Source organism: Pelobates fuscus, chromosome 1 (assembly GCF_036172605.1).
Source record: "Pelobates fuscus isolate aPelFus1 chromosome 1, aPelFus1.pri, whole genome shotgun sequence".
NCBI lineage: Eukaryota > Metazoa > Chordata > Amphibia > Anura > Pelobatidae > Pelobates > Pelobates fuscus.
Window position 1 is genome coordinate 425,155,116 of NC_086317.1, and position 13,071 is coordinate 425,168,186.

General features: G+C 40.5%; 1 protein-coding gene across 4 annotated transcripts in view; it reads left to right on the top strand.

The window, feature by feature from the left end:
* Positions 1–13,071, top strand: part of LOC134597816 (phosphatidylinositol 3,4,5-trisphosphate 3-phosphatase TPTE2-like) — an 83,072-nt gene that overhangs the window by 37,140 nt on the left and 32,861 nt on the right. For all 4 annotated transcript variants that reach the window (XM_063444859.1, XM_063444858.1, XM_063444861.1 and 1 more), the window contains exon 5: positions 5,964–6,125. In XM_063444859.1, the coding sequence (XP_063300929.1) occupies positions 5,964–6,125 (162 nt within the window). The remainder of the gene's footprint in view (positions 1–5,963; positions 6,126–13,071) is intronic.

Here is a 13,071-nt window from a genome sequence, read left to right on the forward strand (position 1 = left end):
ATTAGTCCACGATATCCGTTGGTATCCTCAGGAAATCCACAGTCAGAGCAGAAAGCACGGCAATATTCCCCATCCTCCCAATAACCGGACGAAACACAGTTTGGGAGTCAACTAACTCAGTTTATTCACAGGCTGGCATATTTAAGCAGTTCCCCATGCAAGGGGTTTCCTTACAGATAATCCAGGGGATTTCTCCCAACATGCATTGTTCTTTTCCCAGCAGGCATTGCTGCACGAGAGGGATACTCCCACTAAAATGGACGATTAAGTGGATTATCCCCTCGTGCAGCAGAACTGACAATTTACTTTAAAATACATATTTTCCACAATATTCGGTATTTTAAGATGACTGAACGTTCGGTAGATAGCTGGGGTCGGAGCGCATACTTCGTGGGAATACCGCTTCGATCCCAGCTGAATTGACCGAACGCCGCACAAAACACATTAAAACATTGAGTTCGGTTTAAAAGTACCGAACAGCTAGGGAAAACAGAATGTGCCGAACGCGGGACTCCCGAACGCTCTGGAAGTCCAGCGGTGTTCGGATCATTGAGTAGCCGTTTTCAGTTCCAGGCTCTCGACGACCGAACACCGCTGCAGAGACAAAGGATCCAAGATGGCCGACCGCCGCATGGTCGGTAGCCGAACGGCGGCCACCTAGGAGAGCCCTTAATTACCGATTGCAACATTGTTGCAATCAGTTAATTGGTGCTACACGACTTGTGAATGGGTGGTCTACCTGGGGAGCCCGCATTCGTACGGCGAACGGCCGGGATAGCCGTGTTTCGTCGAACGAATGCTTTGTATGCTGGCAGCGTACGGCTGCCAGCATGCGAACGGCCATAACACAGCACATATACAGGTAAGGACACACAGTATGCATTCAGCCTATGGACAACCTACAGTAAATATAGTTCAGAAGTGGCTAGGTTTGCCACAAGGTCTTTCAGCCTTTTAGTAGATAGCTCCCTAATACCGTGGGAATTAGGGAGTTATCTACTTATTTATTCCTGTCTTTACATTAACTGGCCAAGTAACATCAGCGCATCCTCAGTATTCGAGGTATTGAAAAAACATACTAAAATATGAAGTTCCTCACTACCTTTGCAGAATGCTGACCTCCTTCACCTCCTCTATAGTCAAAACTATCCTCCTTGAATATCACTTTTTGGGTTCCCAAGTTGCACTGAGCCCCCCAGCAGGGACATGCTGATATGTTTCCAGTCATTCTGGTGTAAACAACGCATTCAGGCTACTACTTGTGAATCACACTCTTACCATTTTGAGGGTTCCTCTTTAATTACTTCTCTAGGTCTATCATATTATGGTGACGAACACTGAGACCTGTGACACAGATGCGGCGGGATAATTAGATCTGATATCAATGGGCCACAACCTGTCTATGCTCCATAAGTAGAAGTGAGCTCAACTCTCTCATCTGTCAGACACTGGGTTTACTCTTCACAGATGCCTTAGTAAGGCCTATATTGGGTCAAATCTCTACCTCCTCAGCTAAGTTATGAGACGTGCCAAAATTCAGCATTTTGTATCCAAAAAATGGCTAAATTGAAGAATGCTTCTATTTTACATATTTTAACTTAAATGTTGCAATTCCCTCAAACCTATACAATTCTCCCCTCAGTAAGTAAACTGAAACTTTTATAGCAACCAGCAAGTTGCATCTGGCAAACATATTCCTCTCTCTAGCATCATAATGAAAGCATACATTTTAGTTAAACACCGCTAGTTTTTACACAACAATATAGTGTTCCTGAAACATTGTGCACATGTTCAAAGTACTCTGTTATTAAAATGTTTTATAGTCATGTTTATCTTTAAATATGGTAATATGTTAATAATTATAAACAAGTATACATTAGTCATAATTTACATTAACTGTAATTAAAGTATACATGTCAAAGATGACACACTGCCTCATTAAAAAAATTATTCTTGTTTAGGGCCCCCACCCACCGCTCAGGGGTGGCGGCCAGGGGGGAGGACATTAGGTCCACCCCCTTATTAGTATTTAGGGCCCCCACCCGCCGATCAGGGGTGGGGGCCAGCGGGGTAGGACAATAGGTCCCCCCCCATCATTTTACTTTAGGGGGGCACTTTTTTTTTTTTTAAACAGTGAGCAGTCACAGGCTGCTCACTGTTTACTAGACATGCCCTACTCGCGGTATAGCGATTAGGGGCATAATTTACTAATACTAAGTAATCTTTACTTAGTATTAGTAAATTTGGCTGAAAGACCAATTTAGGTATTTCAGCCTTTTGGTAGATAACTCCCTAATACCGTGGGAATTAGGGAGTTATCTACCAAGCGGCTGCAAGAGAAGTCCCGAAATTCTGAAATGCCGAAGTTCTGAAATTCTGAAGTGTTGAAGTTCCGAAGTGCCGAAGTTCTGAAGTGCCGAAGTTCCGAAGTTGCCGAATTTCCAAAGTGTCGAAGTGCCGAAGTTCCGAAGTTCCGAAGTGCTGAAGTTCCGAAGTGTCCGAAGTTCCGAAGTCTTGAAGTGCCGAATTGCCGAAGTCCCGAACTGCGAAAATCCCAAATTTCGGAATGCCGAACCGAACCGAAAATTTTCCCCATGCACATGCCTAAAAATTAATAAAAGGAATGGAACATTTTAGTTAAGAAGAAAGGTTCACATATTTAAATCTGTTTAATTTAAAAAAACAGCACCAGAGAGGGTATATGATAGCATTATACAAATATATTCGGGGCCAATACAAACCATAGTCTGGAAATCTATTCATAGACACGACTATACATATGACAAGGTTACGCATTTAGACTGGAAGAAATGAGATTTAGTTTTTTTTTACAGGTTTTTTTTTTACAGTAAGAACAATAAGGATGTGGAATTCTCTGCTGAAGAGGTGGTTTTTATCAGAGTCTGTACAGATGTTTAAACAGCAACTGGATGAATACTTGCAAAACATAATATTCAGGGATGTAATTTTCCATCTGTTGGGTAACAGTTTACTAATCCATGGAGAGATCTGTCCGCCATTCTGGGGTCAAGAATGATTTTTTTTTATCCTAGTTTGTTGCAAAATTGGAAAGAGCGTCAAACTGGGTTTTTCCCTTCTTGTGGATCAACAGCAAAAACAGATTTGAGAAAGGCTGAACTTGATGGACGCATGTCTTTTTTCAGCCTATGTAACTATGTAACCCCTGGACTTTCTTAATAAACAGCTCACTGTTTATTGTGTGTTCGTATGTGTATGTGATAATAGATAATTTGCTAATTTGTTCTAGGCCAGGTTGTTCTATGAATGTGTGTGCTTGTGCTAATCTCATTTTCTGATAGTAATGTTTCATAACAAACAGATTAGTGCTAGAAAAGGGTGGGTCCCGGCATTTTTTACACGGATTAACCTGGAAAGTAAATCTCAGTTTACAGACTGTCTCACCTGCAACTTGTCACTACATTTAAGTGCTTTTTCTTTAAATAATAATTATCACTTTTTATTTCAAAAAAATACTTTACTTAATAAGGGGAGAATAGACTATAAAACAAGTGATGCAGTTTCTGCTCAATAGTAGTGCTAGTCTTTGTATTCACACACTTTGTATTCACACGCACACTGGATGAAAAATCTTTTGTACATGAACAGGCAAGTTTTGCCAAAACACAGGCTTATTAGCAATTTAAAGAGCGGTAATAATGTAGGTAGTATTTATTCTCATTTTTGACTTCCATGTTTGATCATTAAAGGGACACAATAAACAACTTTAGCTTCATGAAGCAATTTTGGTGTACAAATCGTGCTCCTGCAGTCTCACTGCTCAATTCTCTGCCATTTAGCAGATAAATCACTTTTGGTTTCTGTTTATGCAGCCCTGGCCACACCTTCCTTGCATGTGACTGACACAGCCTGCATGAAAACTGCTTCATTAAGCTAAAGTTGTTTTAATACCTATAGTGTCACTTTAATGTCTCACCAGAGCAAAATGCCCAAAATGCATATCCTGAATGTGGGCTAATTTAGGGATCTACCTGTAGATTGCCCCTGTCATAAAAATTATAATAAATGCATGACTATGCAAGAAATGCAGTGTTTCTCTCCACTGAACATACCATTATTTGCAAGCTACGCATTGCACATAATTATCCTTAGCACATACTATTATATACAGCACAAGAAATGCATTGCATCTCTCCTTAGTGCATTCCATTATTTGCAGTGCATGACATGCATTTAATGGGCCGGATTTTTTTAGTAGAGTAAGGGCTTACTCTGCTTACTGAACAGTCATTTTTTTTAAACTCAGATGGAGGAATTGCTATTTAGTAAGCAGAGTAACTCCCTACTCTGCTGCAAGAATCCTAAACTCTCTCTGTCTGTACATAGCACATGTGACTACCGTATATACTCGAGTATAAGTCGAGTTTTTCAGCACATTTTTTGTGCTGAAAAACCCCAACTCGACTCATACTCGAGTTACTCGACTTACTACTCATACTCGACTTACATTGCCATAATACAGACCAGGACGGCCAGGCTCATTACAAGCCTGGCGGTCCTGCTGGGGGCTGGAAGAGAGCTCTTACTTACCACGCCTGCAGCTCCTGTCAGCTCCCTTCTCTCACCTCCGGTCCGGTCAGCTCCTCTGTCAGCTCCCACTGTAAGTCTCGCGAGAGCCGCGAGAGACCGCGAGACTTACAGTGGGAGCTAACAGAGGAGCTGACCGAACCGGAGGTGAAAGAGGGGAACTGACAGGAGCTGCTGTGAAGGTAAGTAAGAGCTCTCTGCCAGCCCCCCTCCTACACAGCCCATCCACTGGACCACCAGGGAATGAGAGTCCCCCTCCCTGGCCAGCTAACAAGCAGGGAGGGGGGACCAAAATATAATATAATAATAATAAAAAAAATATATTCAAATAATAATAATAATAAAAAAAACTACTAAAATACATTCTTTTTCCTTTCACCCTGTCCTTTAAACTATCTGAATGTATTGCATTAGAGTTACACTCCAGATACCATAACCACCACACTCAGCAGTGGCTATGGTGCCAGGAGTGCTATGTACTCTCCTAGGGTAAGCAATCAAACTGCCTAAAAGTGTTTGAGAGCTAACTTGGGATTCTCTGGGCGCTGGTCGAATCCTCCCATTAGCTCCACTGAACCAAGCCTTGCTGTGCAGGAGCTTCTGGGACACAAATGATGAAAACATTTCTATTTCACTATAGACCTACACACACACACAAACACACAGTCATACAAACACACACTCTACATTATATACACACACACTCATACAAACACACACACTGCATTCAATACACACACACACACTCATACAAACAGACACTGCATTATATACACACACACTCATACAAACACACACACTGCATTATATACACACACACTCATACAGACACACACACACAATCTGCATTATATACAGACACACACTCTGCATTATATACACACAGAGTGTGCGTATATAATGCAGAGTGTGTGTTTGTATGAGTGTGTGTGTATAATGCAGAGTGTGTGTTTGTATGAGTGTGTGTGTATAATGCAGATTGTTTGTATGAGTGTGTGTGTAATGCAAAGTGTGAGTTTGTATGAGTGTGTGTGTATATAAAATTATAAAAATCACAGAATTTCATAGCCCCAAGTTTTACCCTCGACTTATCCACGAGGCATAGCATATTTCACAATTGTTGGTCACAAAACTGCACTCGACTTATACATGAGATCGACTTATACACGAGTATATACGGTAGTCTCTGTACCAGAACTATAATGTATCTGTCTGTGGTGACCTCACTTGTAATACCCCAAACTCTATCCGTGGTGCTGAGCGAAGGTGACGAGACAGATAGATCTGGGATCCTTCTGTATTACACATTCATTCTCATATCACCTCTCTGTCCCTGTGTGAATGTTTTTTTTTTGTAATGTCACCTTTTGTTAATTATTTATTGTTTTCTATTTTAGGGTATTTGGTGTTTTACTCATTATTGTGGACTTTATCTTCGTAATTGTGGATCTGTCTGTCACAAACAAAAGCGACGAGACCATCGCCATCATAAGTGGAATTTCTTTAACCATATCTTTGTTCTTCCTCGTTGACGTCCTTCTACATATCTTCGTTGAAGGGTAAGTGATCAATGCACTTGCTGGCTGCACAGCCTGACAAATAGCTATCATAGTGAAACAGCTGATCTATTTCTGTATTGGTTCAATTGGTTAATGCACTGATTGTATAACCTGTATAATTTGCTTTTCTTCAAATTCGTAGAAAAAACGAAAAGCTTTTAATCCTTCTAAGGCCATTAAAATTGACATTGTTGGGAAATGGTACCATTTATTGAAGCGAATATAGTTTCACAAGTACAATAGGACAACTGTTATGAATATGAGACATGCAGGTCTCAGTGCATATAAACCAAAACACAAGTAAGTAATAGGTGTTCAGTATACAGTTTTACCTAAAAATAAGAAGATGTACATACGAATATACCATATCAAGGTCTACAGAATATCACATAACATCATGTAGTGGTAGTCATATCCTTCAATGGTAAGCTCGGTGCGGGGTCTCGCTATTGTTATAATGCTTATTTGGTTCGAGCAGGTTCGGTGACATAGGAGCCATCTGAATTGTAAAAGTAGGATCTGAACTATTGATCTTGTTTATATGCCTTTGGGAAAACAGAGTACTGGGGGTTGGAAAGTGGGTCATAATTTGAGGCAGGAGATCTAGGTTGTGGCAAGGATTGGTAGGGTTGGAAATATATCCTTCCCCACATCTCTCATGGACTCAATGTTACTATAGGAAAGGACTCTCGGAGTATGTGTATACCTATGTCAGCACCAATATTATCGGTTGGCTCCTACATATCTTGATACACCGATCAGACTCGCCCACGTCATCGCCTTGAAATTGTACTATTTATTAAACAACGATCTGTTGGTTAAATACAAGCTATAGGAAAACTTGCTTTCTTTATATTTGTAAAAAAAAATATAAAGTACTCCTGATGCACAGCAGAAACAAATAGTCCAAATCAGAGCTTTTTACATTGTCCAAAACCCACAGAAATGGTGATTGCATATTATTATACAATATACAATTAGTGTTTTTTTTACCATGTTCCTTTATGCACATTGAAATGGTATTCCAATTTTTTTTCCATTTACTTTTAGTAAATTTTATAGAAAAACACCATCATGCCAACTTTAAAGAATAATTTAATACAAAATAATTAATTCAAGCAAGATACATTATACCTGAAACATTTTACAGGATAATGTACGCAAGCGGATCAACCCGGACATGACGACCCTGCTAGATGAACCAATCAGCGTTGAGGAAGTAGCGGCGGCCCTGAAGAACACTAAGAGAGGGAAGGCGCCGGGCCTGGACGGGTTCCCAGCGGGATATTACAAAGACTTTTCCGCAACCCTCCTACCTTGGCTGACGAAAGCCGTTAATGCCACCACGGAGGGGAAACGCTTTGGCGCGGAGTCACTGGCAGCCACAATCACGGTTTTACTCAAACCGGGGAAGGATCCCGAGAACTGCTGCAGTTATCTGCCTATCTCCTTACTGAATGTGGACACGAAGCTTTTAACTAAAGTGTTGGCCACCAGAATACAGCGAGTGCTACCGAGTATCATTCATGCAGATCAGACAGGGTTTATCCCTGGAAGAGAGGCGAGAGACATCACCGTATGCCTGTTCTCAATACAAAATCGAGCACGGAAAGCAAAAGATCGCCTTCTCATCCTCTCCACAGATGCCGAAAAGGTTTTTGATCGGGTTAACTGGTCTTATATGATGACTTCACTAAACACCATGGGACTGGGACAGAAGATGATGTCGTGGATATCCGCTGTGTATGACAAGCCTCGGGCATCGGTCCAGGTCAATGGCACGCTGACCGACAGCTTTGAGATTAATGACAGGACGAGGCAGGGATGCCCTCTGTCCCCTCTTTTGTTTGCAATGACCTTGGAGCCTTTGCTACAGGCAGTGAGACAAAATCCTGACATTCATGGCTACACATGGAAGGGCTCAGAACATAAGGTGGCCGCTTATGCAGATGACCTCCTCTTCTTCATCACTAGCCCCCGAATTACAATACCCTGCCTACTCGCGAAACTGGAACACTATGGTAAGTTGTCAGGATTCAAACTCAACCTGTCAAAGTGTGAGGTGCTGAATGTGACCTTCCCATCGAATGAATACACTGAACTGAGCACTATTTTCCCGTTTCAACGGCGTGAAGAACGGTTGAAATACTTGGGTATATGGATAACCACCGACCCCCAGGATATCTACCGACACAACTTCGCTTACTTGCTACGGACAATTACATCAGATTTAGAAAGATGGGCATACCCGCATGTCACATGGCATTGTCACGTCTAAACATTTGTTATGAAGGAACACAACTGCAGATTTCTTATAGTTTGAATATTTATTATCAAAAAGTAAAAGGTATTGACTTTAATTCCAATTTACAGGTACTGTAGCTTTAAGTAGTAAACGATAACTGAAGTCCACAATTATGTGCACTGTAGCTTTAAGTAGTAAACGATAACTGAAGTCCACAATTATATGCACTGTAGCTTTAAGTAGTAAACGATAACTGAAGTCCACAATTATATGCACTGTAGCTTTAAGTAGTAAACGATAACTGAAGTCCACAAATATATGCACTGTAGCTTTAAGTAGTAAACGATAACTGAAGTCCACAAATATATGCACTGTAGCTTTAAGTAGTAAACGGTGACTGAATCAGAAAGAGTCCTTTAGTAGCATTAATTAATTGGGTGATAAGAAGTTACAATAGCTGTTCCATAGACTTTAACTGAAGTAAGACAGATGCAGCTAACTGAGACAAAGTATGAGTTGAAGTTAGCTGTAACGGGTTTGTTTTAACGAAGGACTTTGGAGACAGGAAATAACAGCTTTGAGATGCAACGCTTATCACAGAGGTTTTACTTAGCTTCCGGCACATAGAACACTGGTTCCCGAGATTTCCTCAGAGGCGGTTTATCCTGCATGGATAGAGTTCAGCTTTAGTCGTGGATGAGGAAAGGTGAAGGGAACTTCAGGTCTTCCAGTCCGGTCCGGTAATAGAGGGCTTTCACAACGATGTTGCAGCCGGTTCGTGAGTACGGAACGTAGTTCATTAATCCAGCGTCGATCAGCTGGTGCGGTCAGATTAAATAGGGAGACCGTGTCATAAAGAGGTGTGGCTAAGCTCCGTGGAACCAGGAAGTAAGAGGATATTATAATTAAGGCATGACAGTATCCCCTCCTTAATGAGCAACCTCTGGGTGCTATTGACTTGGCTTGGAAGGGTAACGTTTATGAAATTTGGAAATTAATTTGTCAGCATGAACGACAGAGGAGTTTTCCCATGTATCTTCATCAATTCCATATCCTTTCCATCTGATGAGGTATTGTAAGGAGCCACGATGGATCCTTGAATCCAGTATACTTTGAATTTCGTATTCTTCTTCACCCTGGACCAATATGGGATCAGGAGAAGTAGTGACATTTCTTTGGAAAGGGTCAGGATGATGAGGTTTCAACAATGACACATGAAAAACAGGATGTAGCTTTAAAGTTGGTGGAAGTTTCAATTTAACAACATTACGGTTGATAACTGATATTATTGGAAAAGGACCAAGAAAAAGAGAACTTAACTTCTTTGATGGACGATTTGTAGAGATGTTCTTTGAGGAAAGCCAGACAAGATCACCGATTTGATAAGAAGGTGAAGGTTGTCTTTTTGTATCAAAAAACTTCTTTTGATTGGAATAGGCCAATTCTAGATTCTCATGCAATTTCTTGAATAAAGAGGACATATGAGAGATTTGATTCGAATCGGAGAGATTAGATGATGAAACTGTCTGAGCAGGAAATGAGGAAGGATGAAATCCATAATTGGATAGAAATGGAGTCATTTTGCTGCTGGTATGATGATGAGAAGGAGGTACGTAAATCCGGTCTTTAAAATAGTAGAGACCGTTTTTCTTGGATAATTTCATTGATTTAGGAAGTTCGAGAGCATCTTCACTGAGATCTTTAATGTCGTCAATAAGAGAAGATAAGATTCCAATGACTTTAGGCGAAGGAGGTTCAATTTTAGTGTCTTTATGGATCCTGGAGAGGGCATCAGCCTTTTTGTTTCTAGACCCAGGTCTAAAGACGATTTGGAAGTTGAACCGGGAGAAAAAGAGATTCCATCTTACTTGTCGAGCAGACAGTGTTTTATTGGAGTGAAGATATTGGAGATTTTTATGGTCAGTATAAATGATTAAAGAGTTCTGAGTCTTGATAACACCCATCTGACATGTTTTCTATGTTCCTCAGGAGTGTTGGAGTATATGAGAATATCATCTAAATAAATGATGACACAGACGTCCAATAGGTCTCTAAAGATATCATTTATGAAATGTTGAAAAGTTGCAGGGGCGTTGCAGAGGCCAAAAGGCATCACCAGATATTCGAAGAGGCCATATCTTGTTCGGAAAGCAGTTTTCCATTCATCATTAGCCTTTATCCTGATGAGATTATATGCCCCGCGAAGGTCAAGCTTAGTGTAAATGGTAGCAGTTTTCAATCGTTCAACCAGTTCATTGATGAGGGGAAGAGGATAACGATTTTTAACTGTTATTTTGTTTAAAGCTCTGTAATCAATGATAGGACGTATAGTCTGGTCTTTGTTTCTTACAAAAAACATACTTGAGGCAGCAGGTGAACTAGAGGGTCTAATGAACCCTTTCCGTAGATTTTCATCCAGATATTCTTTGAGAATTTGTAATTCAGCCTCAGAGAGAGGGTAGATGTGCCCAAAAGGTACTGGGGCACCAGGTATGAGGTCTATAGGACAATCGTAGGAACGATGAGGTGGGAGTGTTTCAGCTTCTTTTTTACTGAAGACATCTGAAAAGTCTGAATAACAAGAAGGTATGGTTGGTTCTTTGGTGATCTGAAGAATAGGAATTTGCTGTAAACATGTTTCTTTACAATAATGTGAGTTAAAGGTGATAGAGAAAGGAGACCATGAAATTTGAGGGTTGTGGTTCCTTAACCAGTTGATCCCTATTATAACGGGATAGAGAGGTGATGGAATAACATCAAATACTAGAAATTCAGTATGTATATGATTAGTGGTTACCTTTAGAGGGATGGTTTCATGAAGAATCGGTCCCGAGGAGATAAAGGAGCCGTCAATCACTTTAATAGGAACAGAAATGGTTTTTCGAACACAAGGAATTTTATTCTTTGTTACAAAAGTTGAATCGATGAATACCCCATGTGCACCTGAATCGATGAGAGCTTCAGTAACAATTCTCACCTTATCCCACTGTATTACAAGGGATATAGGTGTGAACGGAGTGGTCGGTGTTGAGTGGAGTGCACTGAAGATAGCAGAGGTATAGGCTTGTCTACCGGCCTTTGTCCGTTTTAATAAGGGACAATCAGAAACCAGATGATCTTGAGAAGCACAATACATGCATAGGTTTAATTGACGTCTTCGGTTCTTCTCTGCAGGAGTAAGAGGACTTCTTATTACCCCTATTTCCATAGGTTCACTGGGTAAGGAAGTCTTTTCTGGAGCTTTTGAGGGAGTAAAAGGTTTTCGGTCTTTAGAATGAAAAAGGGCTTTTTCTGCCTTTCTTTCTCTTAATCTTCTGTCAATGCTGATTGATAAGTGAATTAGAGCGTTCAAATTAGTAGGGAGTTCTGTTCTAGATAGTTCGTCTTTTACAGCTTCAGATAACCCAATTCGAAATTGGTTGCGCAATGTGATGTCATTCCATTGCGTTTCTACAGCCCATCTTTTAAATTCAGCAATGTAATCTTCAACGGGTCTATTTCTTTGCTGTAGTGTTCTGATTGTTAAATCAGCTGTAGCTTGTTTGTTAGGATCTTCATAGAGAAGAGACATGGCTTCAAAAAATTCATCAAGTGAGTCTAAGATGGGGTCATCGTTTTCCAGAAAGGAATGGGCCCATGACATAGGTTCACCTCTTAGAAAGGAAATAACCGAACAAACTTTAGTTCTTTCTGTAGGATAGGATCGAGGTTTCAAAGCAATTAATAGTTTGCAGGTGTTGAGGAACTCCCTGTATTTTGAACGATCTCCAGAGAACTTTTCTGGGTTACATACAGCAGGATCACTAGCCGAGTGCAGAATGGTATGAGGAGTATGAGTTTGTAGATCTCTGACATAAGTGAGAATCCTTTCGTTAGTAACTTGCAGGTCTTGCACACCTTGGGCTAGTGTATCAACTCTTTGATTCAGCGTAGTTATAGTAGAATCGAAATCTGCTGGATCCATTACAATGGCTGGATTAATCTGTCACGTCTAAACATTTGTTATGAAGGAACACAACTGCAGATTTCTTATAGTTTGAATATTTATTATCAAAAAGTAAAAGGTATTGACTTTAATTCCAATTTACAGGTACTGTAGCTTTAAGTAGTAAACGATAACTGAAGTCCACAATTATGTGCACTGTAGCTTTAAGTAGTAAACGATAACTGAAGTCCACAATTATATGCACTGTAGCTTTAAGTAGTAAACGATAACTGAAGTCCACAAATATATGCACTGTAGCTTTAAGTAGTAAACGATAACTGAAGTCCACAAATATATGCACTGTAGCTTTAAGTAGTAAACGGTGACTGAATCAGAAAGAGTCCTTTAGTAGCATTAATTAATTGGGTGATAAGAAGTTACAATAGCTGTTCCATAGACTTTAACTGAAGTAAGACAGATGCAGCTAACTGAGACAAAGTATGAGTTGAAGTTAGCTGTAACGGGTTTGTTTTAACGAAGGACTTTGGAGACAGGAAATAACAGCTTTGAGATGCAACGCTTATCACAGAGGTTTTACTTAGCTTCCGGCACATAGAACACTGGTTCCCGAGATTTCCTCAGAGGCGGTTTATCCTGCATGGATAGAGTTCAGCTTTAGTCGTGGATGAGGAAAGGTGAAGGGAACTTCAGGTCTTCCAGTCCGGTCCGGTAATAGAGGGCTTTCACAACGATGTTGCAGCGGTTCGTGAGTACGG